Source organism: Aspergillus karnatakaensis (genome assembly GCF_047715665.1).
Source record: "Aspergillus karnatakaensis strain CBS 102800 unplaced genomic scaffold BJY04scaffold_54, whole genome shotgun sequence".
NCBI classification, from domain to species: domain Eukaryota; kingdom Fungi; phylum Ascomycota; class Eurotiomycetes; order Eurotiales; family Aspergillaceae; genus Aspergillus; species Aspergillus karnatakaensis.
Window position 1 is genome coordinate 53,985 of NW_027395766.1, and position 17,348 is coordinate 71,332.

General features: G+C 51.3%; 6 protein-coding genes across 6 annotated transcripts; 2 read left to right on the plus strand and 4 right to left on the minus strand.

The window, feature by feature from the left end:
- Window positions 1–633: 633 nt before the first annotated feature.
- Window positions 634–4,851, plus strand: BJY04DRAFT_197831 (DNA-directed RNA polymerase I core subunit RPA135). The gene is made up of 3 exons (XM_073712528.1): window positions 634–1,292; window positions 1,351–3,790; window positions 3,915–4,851. The coding sequence occupies exons 1-3, from the start codon at window positions 792–794 to the stop codon at window positions 4,682–4,684; spliced, it is 3,711 nt and encodes a 1,236-aa protein (XP_073567371.1). The 5' UTR covers window positions 634–791; the 3' UTR covers window positions 4,685–4,851.
- Window positions 4,852–4,875: 24 nt separating this feature from the next.
- pre2 (proteasome core particle subunit beta 5) lies at window positions 4,876–6,316 on the minus strand. Its single transcript, XM_073712529.1, has 6 exons — window positions 6,076–6,316; window positions 5,820–5,927; window positions 5,593–5,757; window positions 5,489–5,537; window positions 5,332–5,441; window positions 4,876–5,284 (listed from the first exon to the last, which is right to left on the minus strand). Exons 1-6 carry the CDS (start codon window positions 6,205–6,207, stop codon window positions 4,949–4,951), a joined length of 900 nt encoding a protein of 299 aa, XP_073567372.1. The 5' UTR covers window positions 6,208–6,316; the 3' UTR covers window positions 4,876–4,948.
- Window positions 6,317–6,453: 137 nt separating this feature from the next.
- BJY04DRAFT_197838 (Eisosome component PIL1-domain-containing protein) lies at window positions 6,454–8,035 on the minus strand. Its single transcript, XM_073712530.1, has 2 exons — window positions 7,368–8,035; window positions 6,454–7,310 (listed from the first exon to the last, which is right to left on the minus strand). Exons 1-2 carry the CDS (start codon window positions 7,767–7,769, stop codon window positions 6,549–6,551), a joined length of 1,164 nt encoding a protein of 387 aa, XP_073567373.1. The 5' UTR covers window positions 7,770–8,035; the 3' UTR covers window positions 6,454–6,548.
- Window positions 8,036–9,442: 1,407 nt separating this feature from the next.
- On the minus strand, window positions 9,443–11,780 carry BJY04DRAFT_126276 (uncharacterized protein). The gene is made up of 3 exons (XM_073708409.1): window positions 11,679–11,780; window positions 11,347–11,610; window positions 9,443–11,294 (listed from the first exon to the last, which is right to left on the minus strand). The coding sequence occupies exons 1-3, from the start codon at window positions 11,712–11,714 to the stop codon at window positions 9,654–9,656; spliced, it is 1,941 nt and encodes a 646-aa protein (XP_073567374.1). The 5' UTR covers window positions 11,715–11,780; the 3' UTR covers window positions 9,443–9,653.
- Window positions 11,781–12,932: 1,152 nt separating this feature from the next.
- Window positions 12,933–14,766, plus strand: BJY04DRAFT_221931 (putative MFS transporter; the record flags this gene model as incomplete). The annotated part of the gene is made up of 6 exons (XM_073717249.1): window positions 12,933–13,197; window positions 13,260–13,293; window positions 13,343–13,435; window positions 13,557–14,028; window positions 14,082–14,409; window positions 14,456–14,766. The coding sequence occupies 6 exons, from the start codon at window positions 12,933–12,935 to the stop codon at window positions 14,764–14,766; spliced, it is 1,503 nt and encodes a 500-aa protein (XP_073567375.1).
- A 113-nt stretch (window positions 14,767–14,879) lies between these two features.
- Window positions 14,880–16,136, minus strand: BJY04DRAFT_221932 (zinc-dependent alcohol dehydrogenase family protein; the record flags this gene model as incomplete). The annotated part of the gene is made up of 4 exons (XM_073717250.1): window positions 14,880–15,403; window positions 15,479–15,872; window positions 15,931–15,950; window positions 16,016–16,136. 4 exons carry the CDS (start codon window positions 16,134–16,136, stop codon window positions 14,880–14,882), a joined length of 1,059 nt encoding a protein of 352 aa, XP_073567376.1.
- Between the last annotated feature and the right edge of the window lie 1,212 nt (window positions 16,137–17,348).

The window sequence follows — 17,348 nt, forward strand, 5'->3', positions numbered from 1 at the left end:
TCTGCTTCGGATGCCCCCAGTATTTGCGGTGAAACTCGACTACTCCGATCTATGCGCACGCATGACCGTGAGGGGATTGCGCCTAGTCGTAGTTACTCGTTAGCTCTGTCGGTCCCTGTCAGTCAGTGTGTTCCGTCGGGAGACCCTGTGCCGTCCGTCTCTGCAGACTGTAGTGTGATGGGATTCAGGTCTGCAGTCTGTGATGCTAGCCTCTTGTAGTTTGAGGTAGTGATGTGCAAGAGATCCGGCAGCTTGGTCGCATGCAATCGCGGAAGGAGGCTGGAATTCCGACTCGCGGGTTGTGGACAAGTTGACGATAGGTGCTGAGGATATGGCTTCCAGTCAGTGTTACCTCTGGCGGGCTCTGGAATAAGTATACCTAACCAGGCAACCAAGTCCATCTCGAGGCGTTTATGACGCCACTTATCTCCACGACAGAGCGCATCAAGGCTGAATCTGGTCGCTGCGACGAGCCACTCTGGATACCTTGTTGCCTGAGGCATAAAGGTGCTGAGTGAATGCCCCAGGCTGCAACAGCTATCAGCACGTGATGATATCTGTCCGGCATCCACCTCAAAAAATTTCCCCGTCGGGACTCTCAAGATTCAAGAGGCTTCGTGCTGCGAGGCGTGGATTTCTTTGACTTCTGCGGTGGCTTTGGCTGGTCCTGCATCTTACCTCTGGAGTTGAGGATCAATTAGGATTCCGCAATCCTCAATCCTTCAAGCCTGCACTAATCACAATTGTATGAAAACTCGAGTCCATTGAACGCCGCAAGACCGCAAACCACCATGGCTCCCGCCGCGACAGACACAAATTGGACCGTCAATTACGACGTCCTCAAACGAGAGAAGCTCTTCCGAAACCCTCCTGAGGACAGAACCGCATACCCCTCTCTCGCCGAATCCATCAAGCCTCATGTCGACTCCTTCAACGCTTTGTTCGAGAGCGGCGGAATAATCGATGCCGGGTTGAAGGACATTGGTACCAGGACTTTTCTCGACGAGGCGGTTGAGACACCAGATCAGAAACAGCAGCGCATTGCAGAGGGACGGAAACCGCCGAGACGCAACAAGCTTCATGTCCGTGTGAAGGAGGTTTTCCTCGAGAAGCCGGCTATTCCGCTCACGAACAAGTTTACCGCTCGCAATCGAAATATCTACCCATCGGAGTGCAGAGAGCGACATGCGACATATCGTGGAAAGCTTCGAGCAAGGATCGAGTATCGGATCAACAATGCAGACTGGACTGAGGCGGTCCGAGAACTGGGCCAAGTTCCTATCATGTTGAGGGTGAGTGCTGTTTGAGCATGGCGTCTGTCACTACCACAGAAATGCTGACTGTCCTTAGACCAACAGGTGCTACCTGGAAAAGGCGACGCCGGCGGAGCTGGTCCAGCACAAGGAGGAATCTGAAGAATTGGGCGGTTACTTCATCGTTAACGGTAACGAGAAGTTGATCCGTATGTTGATTGTCGGAAGGAGAAACTACCCCATGGCGATCGTTCGTAACACCTTTACCAACCGTGGCCACGCATACACCAAATTCGGTATCCAAATACGATCAGTCCGACCGGATCAGACCTCGCAAACGAATGTTCTACACTACCTCAACGACGGAAATGTGACATTCCGATTCTCATGGCGCAAGAACGAGTACATTATTCCGGTTGTGATGATTCTCAAGGCTTTGGTAGAGACAAATGATCGCGAAATCTTTGAAGCAATCGTCGGCGGTTCCTCTTCCGAGGGCATCAACAACACCTTCGTCACAGACCGTGTGGAACTCCTGCTACGGACATACAAGGCTTACAAGCTGCATAGCCGGGCGGAGTGCCGTGCATTCATCGGAGAGAAGTTCAAGCCCGTCCTTGGTGTCCCAGCGGACATGCCGAACGAGGAAGCCGGTGCTGAATTCCTTCGTAAGGTTGTCCTGCCTCACCTTGGAAACTACAACGTCACAGAGACACAGGATTACGACAAGTTCAAGATGCTCATGTTCATGATCCGAAAACTCTATGCTGTTGTTGCCGGCGACTGTGCTCCTGACAACCCAGATGCTGTCTCGAACCAAGAGGTTCTTCTTGGAGGATTTTTGTACGGTATGCTTCTGAAGGAAAGGTTGGACGAATGGGTGAGGTCTTTTGGCCCCATCCTCCGAGAATGGTCTACTCGCAACCACGGCGCTAGGTTCACAGACCCTGCTTTTGAGCGAGACTTCTTGAGCCGAGTGGTTAAGCGGTCCAACGAGAACATTGGAGGTGCCATGGAGTACTTCCTCTCCACAGGTAACCTTGTCAGTCCTACAGGTCTCGATTTGCAACAAACATCGGGCTACACGGTTATGGCCGAAAAGATCAACTTCTACCGATTCATCAGTCACTTCCGAATGATTCACAGAGGTAGTTTCTTCGCCCAATTGAAGACGACAACCGTTCGTAAGCTGCTTCCTGAGAGTTGGGGCTTCCTCTGCCCGGTGCACACACCTGATGGATCTCCTTGCGGTCTGCTCAACCATCTTGCTCACAAGTGTCTGGTCGCCACTAGCGACACCGACGTGTCACATCTCCCAAAACTCCTTGTCCAACTAGGTGTCCGCAATGAGTCGTCTGTCTCATTAGAGGAGAGTGTCAGTGTGCAACTAGACGGTAGGATCATCGGTTACTGCTCACCAAAGCAAGCCCGTGTGATTGCCAGCACTCTTAGACACTGGAAGGTTTCTGGCACCCACAATGTTCCTCTTGGACTGGAAATTGGTTACGTCCCTAACTCTAACGGTGGACAATACCCTGGTGTCTTCATGTTCTCACAGGCGGCCCGCATGTACCGCCCTGTCAAGTACCTGCCACTGGACAAGCTCGACTACGTCGGTCCTTTCGAACAGCCATTCATGGAGATCGCCTGCTTGCCTTCAGACCTGATCAAGGGCGTCACAAGCCACATCGAGTTCACCCCCACCAACATCCTCTCTATCGTCGCTAACATGACTCCCTTCTCCGACTACAACCAATCGCCCCGTAACATGTACCAATGTCAAATGAGCAAGCAGACCATGGGAACACCAGGCACAGCAATCGACTTCCGCACGGACAACAAGCTCTACAGAATTCAAACCGGTCAAACGCCCATTGTTCGACCTCCGCTGTACAACGCTTATGGTCTCGACAACTTCCCCAACGGCACCAACGCCGTTGTGGCTATTATTTCCTACACCGGTTACGATATGGACGACGCTATGATTATCAACAAATCCTCCCACGAACGTGGCTTTGGTTACGGTACAGTCTACAAGACGAAGATCGTCACCCTCGGAGAGAAAGACCAGAAACGGACAAAGTCACGTCAAGCAATCCAACAACTCTGGGGTTTCGCACCGGGATCCGAAGTCAAGGCTGAATGGCGTGATACCATTGATGAGGATGGCCTTCCTCACATCGGTGCCAAGATCACAGAAGGGAAGGCTTACGCAGCCTACTATAATGTGCGCTATGATGCGACCTCGGACTCGTATATCAACGTCGATGGCGTTACGCACTTCCAAAAGTACAAGGATAAGGAAGACGCCTTCATCGACAGCATCCGCATCATGGGCTCCGAAACGGGAACCGAACCAGCCCAGTCGCTGAGCATCAAGTTCCGTATTCCTCGTAAGCCCATCATCGGTGACAAGTTCTCCTCTCGTCACGGACAGAAGGGTGTCTGCTCGCAACTCTGGCCCGCTGTCGACATGCCCTTCTCCGAGAGCGGCATCCAACCCGACCTCATCATCAACCCTCACGCCTTCCCCTCTCGTAAGTCCCCCACGTCCCTGAAGCCACACTCACACAACCCTCTTACAACCCCCATGGTCCTAAATCCTTCATTCCCCCTTCTCACCGAAGCTCGCAATCAAACTAACCCCAACCCCCCGCGCAGGAATGACAATCGCCCAAATGATCGAATCAATGGCCGGAAAAGCCGGCTCCCTCCACGGCCACCCCCAAGACTGCACCCCGTTCCAATTTTCCGAAGAAAACACCGCAACAGACTACTTCGGCGAACAGCTCCGCGCCGCAGGATACAACTACTACGGCAACGAGCCCCTGTACTCCGGCATCACAGGCAAGGAGTTCGCAGCAGACATCTTCATCGGCGTCGTGCACTACCAGCGTCTGCGTCACATGGTGAACGACAAGTTCCAAGTGCGCACGACTGGTCCAGTCAACAACCTCACCGGGCAACCGGTCAAGGGCAGAGCAAAGGGTGGTGGTATCCGTGTTGGAGAGATGGAGCGCGACTCGCTGATTGCGCACGGCGCGGCGTTCTTGCTGCAGGATAGGCTTATGAACTGCTCGGATTCGCAACGGGCTTGGATCTGTCGCGACTGTGGCTCTTTCCTCTCGACGCAGGTTGCGGTTTCGAGTTCGGGAAGCAGTAAGGCGCGCATGGTTGCTAAGGTTAGTTCACATAATGACCATGCCTCGGGGCTTGGTGGTGGTAGCAGTGCGGGTATTGTTCGGTGTCGACGATGCGCGAGGGAGGCTGTCTTCGATGACTCCCGTGCTGTGGTGTGGGAGGATGGAGATGGGAAGAGGTTTGTTGGTGGTGATAATGTGACTGTTGTGGCGGTGCCTGGTGTGTTGAGGTACTTGGATGTGGAATTGGCGGCTATGGGTATTCGGATGAAGTTCCGGGTTGATAACTAGATGAAGAAAGAAAGGAGGGTGTACAAGTCAGACAGAACAAAAAGCATGTTTATAGATGAGTTGGGGAGCGATGCTTGGTTTTTGTTTTTGCTGGATGGATATATCTTTTGTATTTACTTTTGTTCTGGGACATGTATCATTGTCAATAGCATGGTTTCTTTCTTCTACGGCATCGTATTAGTAAAACCTTGTCTCTGGGCAGATAACATTCATTGATACCTAGAGAATTATTAAAAGACGACCCTATCATCTAGATAAACAGCTCTACAGCTCCGACGTAACATTCGAGAACTCGCCCTTCTCCAACTTCGTCTTCCAGAATATCGGGTTCATGTCGTTGAAGCCGTGGTGGACCCATCCCTCTTCCTTGACGTGGTACAAGTTGATGAAACCACCAGAGTAGGCATCACGGTGCATGGCGGCGAGAATACTCCTTCGTCCGAGCTCGAGAGCCTCCTCCTCGGTAAGATCGTATCGGTAGTTGGCGTCGAGCACACCGTAGGCGAAGGTCTGACCGGATCCAACACAGAATAGGTTTCCGGGGAGGCGGGTGCCATCGGAGTCGATATAGTAAAGGGCGGGTCCTTCTTGCGGTGTCACCTATAGAAAATTAGCTCCGGTGCTTGTATGCATGCCTCTGCACGTACTCCTGCCAACATCGTTCCCATGCTCAGGCCATAGCCCTTGTAGGCGTATGTAAGGTTAGCCAGAATCTTCGAAGCGGCTGCGACTGTGATACGGCGTTTGTGGCGGATTTCTATCAACATTAGCATCCTCCTCCTCTCAGGGACAAACCCAACTCACCATGAAGTGTGCATTGTTGACTCAGGTATCTCAACCAGTATTGACAGTCCTAATCAAATCAGAATCCCTTTGTTCATCGAGCCCACGACAGGATGGGAACATACAGCAGCACCACCGGCCATAGTACCCAAGAGACCAGGAACGGGCGCACCGGGCCCATCACCAGGCTTATCTTCCGCACGGCTCAATCGGGAGACCGGAATGACCTTCTTGACTGTCTGACTGGCAATCCAGTTTCCGGCTGTCGCTCGAGAGTCTGTGCAAACGATCTATGATTGTCCACCTGTTAGCGGAGCCGGGGATGGAAGTGCGTTGACGAAGGCGGACATACAATTCCGCCCTGAAATCGGAAAGCAAGCGTTGTCGTTCCGTGGGCGAGTTTAATGGGGCAGGATGGGTTCGAGTGGTCGTCGGTCATAGCACGGAGGAAGGCAGCGCGCTGGTGAGATGTAGTGTTAGTTATATTCTTGGTATGTGGATAGTTGTCTCGAATTCAGGATCCGTCATCTTGCGGACAGCTTGAGCAGCATCAAAGCGAGTGACAGGTGCGTTGCATAGTGATAGATTCGATTATAGATAGAACTCACGTTCGCAACCGGAGGAAGACTGAATTTCAGCGAGAGCGGAGGAAGGGACTCTGTCAGGTCATGCTGCTCTTGCTCCGAGTAGAACTCATTCTGGTGCGGCGACTGGGAGTATTGGCGGACTAATTGATCCATGGTGACGAGTTTGTTGCGATGATGAAAGCAACAGCTGGAGTGACAATATACAAGAATGAAGGAGGATGGAAGGCGAAGAGGTGTAGGATGTGAAGCTCGGAAGCTGAGCTCTCTGACGCTGCTGGAGCTCCCAAACGGCTTCCGCCCGCGTCGTCACCTTGGAGCCTGGGTCACGTGTAGATACCTTATGCCTCAGGCTGGAACACGCATATCTACTCTAGACGCTCGACTTCAGAGGACAAAATGTGACTTGATTCCAAACAAATTATGAACAATACGGCAGATATAAATACAATCGCATTTCGAACACAAAAAAGACCGTCCTGATATCAATAATATTTCTAGATCGGGACAGCACTTCGCTGTATCTGGGTATCCAGCGGGCTCCCGAGACGGGTTGGCTGATTTTTCTTCGCTCGCATGGGGAATTCTGCATGAGATGCGACTCCGCCGGCGTTTTGAGAAGAGCCAGTGCCTTCTTCGAGCCCTTCCATTCCAGGCACGCGCTGCTCCTTGTTTTCACCACCTCCTGACATGCCGATTGATGGTGCAGCCGCGGCCAGTGCCCGATCTTCCAAGCCTTCATCCATCATGGGAGCAGACATACTGTGAACTCTGTGGCGAGGAACTTCAGTAGAAGCTGCGGCCGGTGCAGATGGATCATAATCTTGAGCTGCGGTTGGCATAGATTGGCGATAGTCTTGACCCGCAACAGGGGCACCCTGGTGATAATCCTCGTATGAAACAGAGCTCTCCTCTGTCTGGGCAGGGTCTGCCTCTTCTTCCTGAGACTCTGTCTGAGACTCAGTCCCAGCTGCCCCTGACAGTGGGCGCGAGGTTCCGGTAGTCTCAGCATTGGCCTTGGATTCGATAGGCTCGACACTGCTCTCCCAGGAGTGAAGCTCACGCTCAGCTTCCTCAATGATCTGCTTGGCCTCATCGGCATGCTGATACTCCTTTGGCTGATCACCAGGAATTACCGAGGTATCATCAAGGCAGTTAAGCAAACGGCGAGCATGACGAGCAAGGAGAATCTGCTTCTCCCCGCGCTCAATCACCGCAGCCAGATGGGAACCATATGCCTCCTTGAATCTCTGCCTGGTCTAATTATCAACACCATTAGCAAACGACTACGAATCAGCAGAAAGAGCACAACCTACCACATTAGTCAACTGCGCCTCGGCAACCAAATTCTGCGCCTCAGCCCTAACAAGCTCCTGCTCCATCGTCTCAATTCGATGACTCCCAGGCTCCTTCAGCTTCAGCTTTCCAATATCATCCGCGATCTTCGCCCGCTGATCCCTGGTCGGCTGCACCGAGCTCTCAGTATCCCTGATATGCTTGAGCACAGTCCGATACTCCTCTAGATTCTGCGCAAAGACATCCTCCTGCTCGCCAATCTCAGCCATGAGCACGCCCATTTTATCCGAAATGTCGGAAATGGCCTCGTCCTCGGTTGTCTCGCCCCATTCGGAGAGCTGAGCGGCGATAGACATACGCTGACGAGCGGCGGATTCATGAGCGGAAATTGCGGCGTTTTCGCTCTTGATTACCCGATTCATTTTCTTGCTGAGCTGCGGTTGTTGAAGGCCACGGAAGGAGGAGATGCTCTTAGATCGTGATAGTCGAGATAGCAACGGGCGGAAAGGTTTTCCAGACAAGCTTCGGCAGGGATGCACCTTCCGATATAGTGTAGACTACTTGGGTTGGTAAAGTTAGTTTTCTCTCAGACAGGCGTTTCAGCTGAAAAAGAATCCGCCTTCTTCGACGCCATTATATGTGGACGCGTCCATAGTATTCGTCCTCTGTTCATGAGCGCTCACAGCTCATTATACTTCGTGACGTCACGCGGCGACAAAGGATCTTGAGGTCATGGTGCCGTGCATGCAGCGCAATTGAGCAATTGATTCGTGGTTCCACCAAGATGTTCCCTTGGGCCTTGGGATCGATAAACTTTGTGATGGCTGTCGATCCGGTTCATGAGCGCTATCATGTGGGGAGTGTCTTATACTATAGATCATGGATCCGATTCCGAGAAAGGGTGACAGTGAACATGAACAATGTATAGCTTCAAGGTCAGAACAGCACAGTCTACCTAAAATTCAAGATACACAAATTCAACCTGCCCCCCCCATCTCCTTAAACCCACCTACCGGCTCGGTATATACTGGACATCCCTACTATTCCTCCACCTCCCGGGCTCCGCATACTCCACCAACCGCATTTCCGTGTCCCTGGGACCGCAATCACGATCAATAAATGACCGCCGCTCAATAGGGTATATGATTTCCTGCCGAGTTCGTACATGCTTTCTTGTGATGGTTGTATACGATGTTTGCGGCGAGCTGGGCGGGCTGTAGTGCGAATGAGAAGAGAAGGAAGGACGTGGTGAGTAGATGATTGTAGTAGTAGTTGTTCTGGGAATGTGGATTCTAGGGGGAGGGGGCGGAGGGGGATGGTGATGGTGATGAGAATGCGAATGCCATCGCCGGTGATATGGTGGTGTGAATATAGGTAGAATTTTGTAACGTTGTGAGCGGCGGTATTCGCTTCGGCTCTTGGAGCGGCTGTTGATGGAGTCGTCGTCAGAATCGAAGAAGCACATTTTGATTTCTTTCTCCAGCTCTCCGAGGTTTGCTTATGTGTGATGAGATGCTGAGTGCCGATAGCAGGTATAATCGAGGTATATAGATGAGGTAGTATGCCGATTTATGCGCCGGTTCCCTCGCTGCACATGAATGATCCACCGAGATATGACAGAGAAAAGATTTCAGACAGGGATGAGAATGTATTGGGAAAGAAGATAGAGATTCCAAGAAATAGATCTCATATGCTAGGGTTCACACCTACTCACTGACAAGGGGTATCAGTTGACTCAACTAGGTTCGTCTGGCAGATGATCGGGACAGGTGATATTTCCCACAACGCAAGTCATCTCGGCGATCAGACAGGATTTCGGGAGAAGTCTGGCTTAGATGACAGTAGTTATAGAGGATGGGAAAGATTGATGATTCTCAGCTGAGGCATACACCAAGGCAGCCTGGAGTTCTAGTCAGCACATCTGTGTAAGGATGACTGCGTTGAGGAGGCTGGCAGAAACACAGCTTGCTCACTTTCAGTACAACAGTCTCATATTTATATGACAGCCTTGAAGAGTGTGTGAGGACCTCTAGGATGTGATGCCCGGGGCAGTGCCTCAAGCGTTGAGGTGGGTGAGTGTCACATGAGCACAAAATAACTAAGGTCAGATGCAAATTTAGTATCTGGACCAGGCTGTAGAAATGGGAGTAAAGAGCATAATTTAAAAAATGGTAATAAATATAAATCAGATTTTACACCCGCAAAGAGCGGCTTGAAGTTCAAAGAATATAGAACCAGCGCCGAAGATGGCCAGACCAACACCAATATACTAGAACAAGTGATAGAAGCAAATCAGCAACCCCATATCAGGACATATCGTCAGCATCATGATGGTGGGTGTTTTCGTTATCCGATGCGTGGAATGCATCTCCAAACGCAGAATTCTCTAGATCAGGAAGATCTAAGCCGTCATTTTGCTCGGTGTATGCAGCAAGCGCATCGCCCGCGCTATCCATGTTGGTAAAGTCGAAGTTGGCGCCATCAAGACCAGAGTCTGCGCCTGTGTTACCGGGCGTCAGACCCTGTAGGCCACTGCCCGGAGTATCGTCCTTCTTATCGTTGACCATGACCCAATCGCCTGTCTCGCCTGAGGCTGTGCCTGCCTGGGGGATATTTCCCAGATCCATATCGATATCTAAGCCTACCAAAGACTGGTCCTGCTGTGTAACACCCGCTGTTGGCTGCGGGATGGAAGCACCTGGGGCAGTGGATACAGCGCCTTGGGCGGTAAACTGATCTAGCAGGTGACTGTCCGCATGGTCCATATCGATATCGACGTCTGTTGGCTTTTGTTCTGGTTCTATCTTCTCCAGAAGACCACCCTTTTCAATGCATGAGACCTTTGGCTCAGGTACGATTTGCTTCTGCCACGAGCTTTCTACCTCCTTGACAATATCGTCGACCTTGTATTTAGCCTTGTGTTCAACCGGCGCAAGAGGAACGTTGTCTTCATCTGTGGGAATTTCAATACGGCCCTCAAGTCTCCAGAGCTCAGAGCCAGTGTCTGCCGGGTTGGTCGCGGCATCGCGTAGTCGCACCTCGGCGTCCTTGAGTAGAGATGTACGGTTGAATTTTTCCATCCTCCGCGCGTGCCGCTTCTTCAGTTTTTCAATCTCCGCAGTCATATCCGCAACCTTCTTGGCGACACGGTCTGCAAACTCCTCGGCCTTTTCAGGTTCTAGCTTTGTCGCTTGTTTGGCCTCATCTGTCGACTCTCCATTCGCAGGTCCAGCGGGGGCGTCGAAAATGCCTGCAGTTAACGACTCTAGTTCACCCTTTCGGCCCAGGCCCAGAGAAACCGGAGTAATTTGACTGATAGCGTATGGCGATGCCAGAACCTCCTCCATCCATTCATGATGTTGTTGATACCTCATCTTACTCACTTCCCGAGGAGTGAGCAGATCCATGAGATCCCCGGCGGAAACGTCTTCATCCTCTAAAGCAAAGTCGGTCGTAGCTGCACTAACGGCCGTTGACGTAGCACGGTTCCCACGCGGCACCTTTGCTGGGACTGGCCCACTCGGGGGCTGCATACCCGCACCAGGCTGTGGGTAAAACGGTTGTCGACCGGCCATTGCATTCGGATATGTGCCTTGCGGCTGTTGATAGCCCTGTTGGACCGCCATTTGCGGCGGAAGGCCAATTGCGGGCCAGTTGTTGCGGTCATGCAGCATAAAGTCCTTGCGCGCGAGTATACCCTGGCTCTGCAAGTAGCGACGCTGGGCCAACATGCCTTGAATCTGGGGTAAAACAGGAATCCGGTTCGCAGGGATGTGGTCATTCGGAGGCGCCCTGGAGTAGTGTACGATCCATAGCGAAGGATCAGGGGGAGGAAGGCTGGGGTTCGGGACTTTAGACGGTAGGAGACGATATCGTCTGCGGCAGTGGATCGCGACCTGTTCATTTGGTGGGTGGTAACCGCAGCGGTGCAGCCACATTTCCACAACCTTTGCGACTGTGTTAGTGATTACCTTTTGGCGATTTCAGATGCAAACATACGTATCCTCGCGACTCGAAGGTGAAAGCTTGTTCTGCATCCGCCCACACGTAGCCGTCACTGGCGAAGTTGGTCCCCAAATGGTTCAAAGGTTGCCATGTAAGCATTACAGAGCCGTCTGGGGGGCCATCGAGAAAAGTCCAGTGCATCGGTTGCGCTTCACGGACAACCTTGGGTGCAGAGAGGAGGTACTCGACAACGGTATCCGTGGGCAGCATATGTATCGTGGGATAAGGGTTACGCGAGATAAGATGCATATGAGGCAGCTATATATCAACAAAGCATTGGTCAGTGGGTAATTCAACGCCTGATATAGAATTGGTAGAAACAATACCAGCTGCCCAGGGACACGGCTTGCTGGGTCATCCATGGTGACCAGGAAGCGCAATGGCTGAGGAAGGTGATAGAAAATTAATCGCTACAAAGTAGAAAGTTGCCTGCGACAGATGGAATAGAAAATTGATATGAAGGGCGCAGTGACCCGGAGTGGTAGGTGGGAGAGCAGGTGGTGCTTGATGGAGAATGGCCGACCGACCGCAAACGCGACGCGGAAATTTGGAGGTTCCCTGATAAGCCACTGTGGCTGGCAATGCGCCACAGTCTATTGGTGCCTTGCGAATCCGGCATCAACTATTATACTCGCGATGCGATGGCTATTGGACTTGTATTTCTCCACAGCTACAGGGGTCATTCCTTTTTAAAGCTCCAAAGGAGTTCTTCTGAGGCACAGAAGAACCACTTCGTAATATAAGATTGGCAAAGCATACGATGAGCCGCTGCCACGAGAATTGATGACTGTTTTTCACCTGGGCACAGTTGTAAAGGTCCAGAACACCAACTGCATTTTCGGACGCAGGTCCAACAAGCATGTTCCTCCCAGGGCGTCTTCTTCAGAGTGACACAATATCGGTATACTCCGGAGCTCGAGGAGCTCTCATGACCATCTCTCTGTTCCTACACCCAGCCATCCCGGTTTGAAGCATCAGGTACACTCCTCGCTGTTCGTGCATAGGCAAGGGCGTTAATTGTGCTTTAATGTCCCCTGCATTTCCAGCCACTCAAACTCTCCCCTGACATATTTCTGAGTTTCAAGATAAGCACATTCGCTAACATCGCTTAGGAGTTCGGGCGAAGTGAAGCTACTCTGGAGTACGCTTTTCCCAAGCTTTAGAGCGCACAGTGATGATTGGCCTATCCTCCAGTTGCCGGGGAATACCAAGCCTCCTCCGATGATCATCGCTCGCTGTGCAGCTCCTCGCATCCTCGCATCCTTTCCTTTCCATTCGATGAGCTTTCTCAAGCAGACAATCAAATCCGTCCTGGAGCACTGATTCTCCCCTCCTTTCCCCGCCTCTGCAATAATGGCGTCACCCTTGGGTTGGGCTCTGGGCTTCTGGCCTGTCGGGAAATGGCCGATGGGGATTCGCTCTGCAGATCCTACAGTAGACCCAATCTTGGTCATGCTCGCGAGGGAAATCCTCCGGTGAGGTCGCACTTATAAGATGCATGCGGTCGCTCTCGAGGCTTTTCCTCCCGACCGCCAGTTCCTTAATCTCACGGTTCTCCTTGCGATTTCGGTAGCGTCACCATGGGGTTCTTCGGGACGAAGCATGCGCCTGACAGCAGCAATGTCACTCAACCAAGAAATGATGAACATGTTGACGCCACGGACAATCATCCCGTTCTCGGCTTTCACAGCTCGGATCCTGAAAAACAACCCGAGGGCTATGCCAACGAATCTCATACTGCGCTACCTCAAATGCACTCCCCGCGCATAACTATCGACCCCATGCTTGAGGCTCGTGTGGTACGCAAATTGGACTGGCGGGTGCCAACCTTGTTGGGTTTCTTGTGTAAGCTTTACTGTCCATCTATATACCTTCGGTAGATTTGGTGTTCTAACTGTCTTCTGAAGACCTTCTCGCTCTCCTGGATAGGAGCAACATCGGGTTAGTACTCCGCGTTGTCTCATCCAGAATATCCGTTGACTGTCTGCAGGAATGCAAGAATTGCGGGAATGGAGGAGGACCTCGATATTCAAGGAAACCAATACTCATGGCTTCTGACAATATTCTACATATCATACACACTGTTTGAGCCTTTGGCCCTGGTATGGAAACTCATGCCGCCGCATAGATGGGCTGCCATCACTGCCATGACCTGGTGAGTAACGAGCTTTCAAAAGTCAACCACGTGTCTGACTATTCAATAGGGGCATTGCGGCAACTTGTCAGGCAGCTGTTCAGAATTGGGCTGGATTGATGGCCCTACGGTTTCTTCTTGGTGCGGCAGAAGCAGCTTTTGGTCCGGGTTCTCCATACTTGCTGTCTTTCTTCTACAGCCGCCGCGAACTAGGCCTGCGTTGCGGTTTGTTTGTTTCCGCCGCTCCGCTAGCTAACACCTTTGCTGGTGCACTCGCTTATGGAATCACTTCGGGTCATTCCAAGTTGGCCAACTGGAGGCTATTGTTTCTGGTCGAGGGAGTTCCTTCATGCTTGGCAGCATTTCTTGCCTGGTTTTACTTGCCGGACCACCCCTCCTCGGCATGGTTCCTGACTGAGGAAGAGAAAGATGTTGCCCGAGCTCGATCACTCCGCCGTAGCGGCGAGAGTGAACGGGTCGGTGGTGTAAACTGGAAAGAGCTCGGACAGACCTTGCTGGACGTGAAGCCGTGGATAACGGCGGTATGTGCTGCCCTACTCAATCTTTATGATGTCTTGACTAACAGTATATCTAGTTTATGTACTTTAGCTGCAACGTGAGCTTCTCCTCTCTCCCTGTGTTTCTTCCGACCATCTTGGAGGACATGGGATTCGAGTCGATCCACGCCCAGGGCCTGACGGCACCGCCATTCTTTGTCTCCTTCATTTTTAGCATTGCGACAACCTGGCTCGCCGACAAATACCAGCAACGCGGCCTAACAATCATATTTTTCTCACTGGTGGGTGCAGTGGGCTATGTCCTACTCGCTGCTTGCACATCCGTCGCAGTGCGTTATTTCGGGGTTTTCCTAGCGGCTGCAGGGGTATTTCCGTGTATCGCAAACATCCTCCCATGGGTCTTGAGTAAGTCTTCTCTTTCTAGTACATGAACATTGCTAACCCCTCGCAGACAATCAAGGCTCAGACAGTCGACGTGGTATGGGTATCGTCATCCTCAACATCATCGGTCAATGCGGCCCCTTCCTGGGAACGAACGTGTTTCCTGATAGCGACGGCCCACGCTACATTCGCGGCCAGACCATTTGCGCTGCATTCATGGCTTTCAACGCCGTACTCGCTCTGTGTCTGCGGTTTCTCCTAGTCTGGGAGAACAAGCAACTAGACAAGAAATACGCTTCGTATAACGCGTCGACAACCCAACAAAAAGGACAAGCTGTCGGAGAGGAGAATTACGGTGCCAACTTTAGATACGTGCTGTAGCTGTCCATGAGTACTCACGAAGACAAGATCTGATGATTCCGCTAAAACACATGACCACTTGATTTGGTATTATTCCATCTATAGCGATATACACTACATGTTGAGGTCCCAATTCAATCAATCTGAATTCCAATCTTTCCCAAATTCCGTCCACTTTCCAAAAGCTCAAACGCCTCTTTCAGCTCCCTTAGCTTGAAAGCCTTTCCATCAAGCACAGGCTTCAACCCCTTCTCCTCAACAACGCTAACCAACTCCTCCAACTGCTTCCGACTTCCAACCCAAACACCCCTCGCTGTATAAAGATTCAACCAAGTCTCCAACAAACTCGGCACTTTCACCTCCTCCCCTGAACCCTGTCCACCAATAAACCCCACCACCGTAATCTGCCCATCAAGCTTCAGCGCTTCAGCGCTCTGAGCTAGCGTCGTTGGCCCTGCAACCTCAACCACCAAATCAACGCCCACCCCGCCGGTTAATCGCTTAGCTTCTTTCCCCCAGGCTGGTGTTTCGCTATAATTGATTACATGGTCTGCGCCGAGCGCTTTCAGGAGCGGCACTTTTGAATCCGACGATGTCGTAGCTATAACCTTCGCGTTGAAGATCTTGGCAAGTTGGAGAGCGAAAAGCGAGACAGCACCTGCGCGTTTCAATATCAGTCCACGCCTATCCTTATAAGAGAGAGATCCCTCCGAACGAGGGAATCAATACTAACCAGTCCCTTGCGTCAACACCCACGCGCCCTCCCTCACAACCCCACTGCGCCCTCCAAAAAGCGCATTCCACGCCGTAACACCCGCACATGATAATGTCGCCGCCTCAACAAACCCCAGAGTCTCAGGCATTCTCACAAGAGCCTGCTCGTTGAAAACGCCGTATTGCCGAAATACGCCGTCGACGGAGGCCCCGGTGGAATATTTTAGGTCTTCCACTGTTACGGAGCCGGAGATGTGTTGCTGGTTTAGCATCGTTATTACCTTGTCGCCTGGGGCGAAGCGCGTTACGGCCGGTCCGGCTGCGAGGATGACGCCTGCGCCGTCGGAGCCTGGGATTAGGGTTTCTTTGGTGGGCCAGGGGTATTTTCCTTGCGTGATGAGGAGGTCGCGGGGCTAGATTGGGTGAGCTTTAGAAGGGCTTGGTTGGTTTGATTTGGGGGGAGATACTTACGTTGAGGGAGGCTCCGCGGACTAGATTTGGTTAGACGGTGTTGAGGTATCTATATTTATGATGGGGAAGGAAAGTGCTGGCTTACTTTGGACGAGGATGTCATTGTCTCCGAGAGGAGGGATGGGTGCTTCTGTGTACTCTAGGGATGAAGGCCCCTCGAAGCCAGTGATGACCCATTGTTTGGTCGTGGTTGGGAGAATAGACATGGTTGGTGGTATGAGTTGTCCTGGGGTGAAATCCGCTAGCGGAGATAACTATCCTTGTTTATATGTGGGGAGATATAGTATTTATACTCTAGACAATGTTGAGGTTGTATTGTGACGGCTTGGTCTGATTATAAATAGCTATAGAGGTGTTTCATCAGCTTCGAGGCATGCTTATAAAAGGGCTCGGAGACTTTTTTAAATACATACACGGATAGTTAGCTAATTTAGTTAGCGTGTACGAGAAGTGGTGGAAGGCATAGCTTCATGAGGTTTCCTTCCACGTAGTCTAACCTGAGTGCTATTCAGTCTTATATAGTTGGAGTAGTTCGGAAGGTATTCTAGACATTGGATTTGGCTGTCAGGATCACATTAGGGCTACGCTTACTTGGCCGAGATAAGATGATTGTTAGCGGGATTTACTTAGTGTGGCATATTGATATAGCTAGACTTCAGGATGGCTTGATTCATGAGTTACTAGATCTTTTGGACAATGCTGAGTGAGTCTTGCAAACTGTGGGGTATGTATATCAATCTTCCAGTGCCGCAGTTCTCGCACTTTATACGGGAACTCGCCCCGGCTGATTTTGGCTTATTTGCAACTACTCAATGTTTGTGCATAAGCTTGAGGCTGTCGATGCAACTGATAACTGTTAAGGGGTTGAAAATTCGTACTTGAGCTGTGAAAAGGTCCAGTCGTGGAAGGTCATAGTGTGAAGTCTGAGAGAAGGTTTGTGGACTATGTTATGAAGCTGGTGGGAAAACAATTTCGTGGTTATGTTTGAGAGGCATCTCACTTCGCATCCAGACTTGGTTTTTGAAATTCAATGAAGAGGTGGAGTTGACGCCGTGTCAGAGGGGTTGGTTCGATATACTGACCTTGTTGGCGGGTTATGCATATTTCTCAGTGAGGGAGCGGTTTTGGGACAGAAGTTGCTGTGAAGTATGCACCGCATTTCCTGGATAAGTATAGAGGGGATATAATAATAAAACTCCAGCATAATGCTGCTTTCTATGAAGAAATAAACCTCTCGTGCTTTGCTTTTGCTCTGAAACACGGGCAGCTGAACTGCGTTACAAAAACGTCACCCGACGCGGTCCCCACATTCCCACGCTTCTTCAACCTCTTGGCTCCTTCTGGTCTACATTCTTTTATGACATCGATGGCTCTATATTGAACATAAATAGCCTCAAGCATTCGGTTTTCGAGACTTT

What these genes read in the sequence shown, in the direction of transcription:
- BJY04DRAFT_197831 (XM_073712528.1), top strand. Translation starts at nt 792, where the DNA reads ATGGCTCCCGCCGCGACAGACACAAATTGGACCGTCAATTACGACGTC. An exon ending in AAGTTCCTATCATGTTGAGG is followed by an intron (nt 1,293 to 1,350) that starts GTGAGTGCTGTT and finishes GACTGTCCTTAG; the next exon opens with ACCAACAGGTGCTACCTGGA. An exon ending in CCCTCACGCCTTCCCCTCTC is followed by an intron (nt 3,791 to 3,914) that starts GTAAGTCCCCCA and finishes CCCCCCGCGCAG; the next exon opens with GAATGACAATCGCCCAAATG.
- pre2 (XM_073712529.1), bottom strand. Translation starts at nt 6,207, where the DNA reads ATGGATCAATTAGTCCGCCAATACTCCCAGTCGCCGCACCAGAATGAG. An exon ending in TCCGATTTCAGGGCGGAATT is followed by an intron (nt 5,758 to 5,819) that starts GTATGTCCGCCT and finishes GGACAATCATAG; the next exon opens with ATCGTTTGCACAGACTCTCG. An exon ending in TCAACAATGCACACTTCATG is followed by an intron (nt 5,442 to 5,488) that starts GTGAGTTGGGTT and finishes TAATGTTGATAG; the next exon opens with AAATCCGCCACAAACGCCGT.
- BJY04DRAFT_197838 (XM_073712530.1), bottom strand. Translation starts at nt 7,769, where the DNA reads ATGAATCGGGTAATCAAGAGCGAAAACGCCGCAATTTCCGCTCATGAA. An exon ending in AGGCGCAGTTGACTAATGTG is followed by an intron (nt 7,311 to 7,367) that starts GTAGGTTGTGCT and finishes GTTGATAATTAG; the next exon opens with ACCAGGCAGAGATTCAAGGA.
- BJY04DRAFT_126276 (XM_073708409.1), bottom strand. Translation starts at nt 11,714, where the DNA reads ATGGATGACCCAGCAAGCCGTGTCCCTGGGCAGCTG. An exon ending in GCCGTGTCCCTGGGCAGCTG is followed by an intron (nt 11,611 to 11,678) that starts GTATTGTTTCTA and finishes GTTGATATATAG; the next exon opens with CTGCCTCATATGCATCTTAT. An exon ending in CCTTCGAGTCGCGAGGATAC is followed by an intron (nt 11,295 to 11,346) that starts GTATGTTTGCAT and finishes ACAGTCGCAAAG; the next exon opens with GTTGTGGAAATGTGGCTGCA.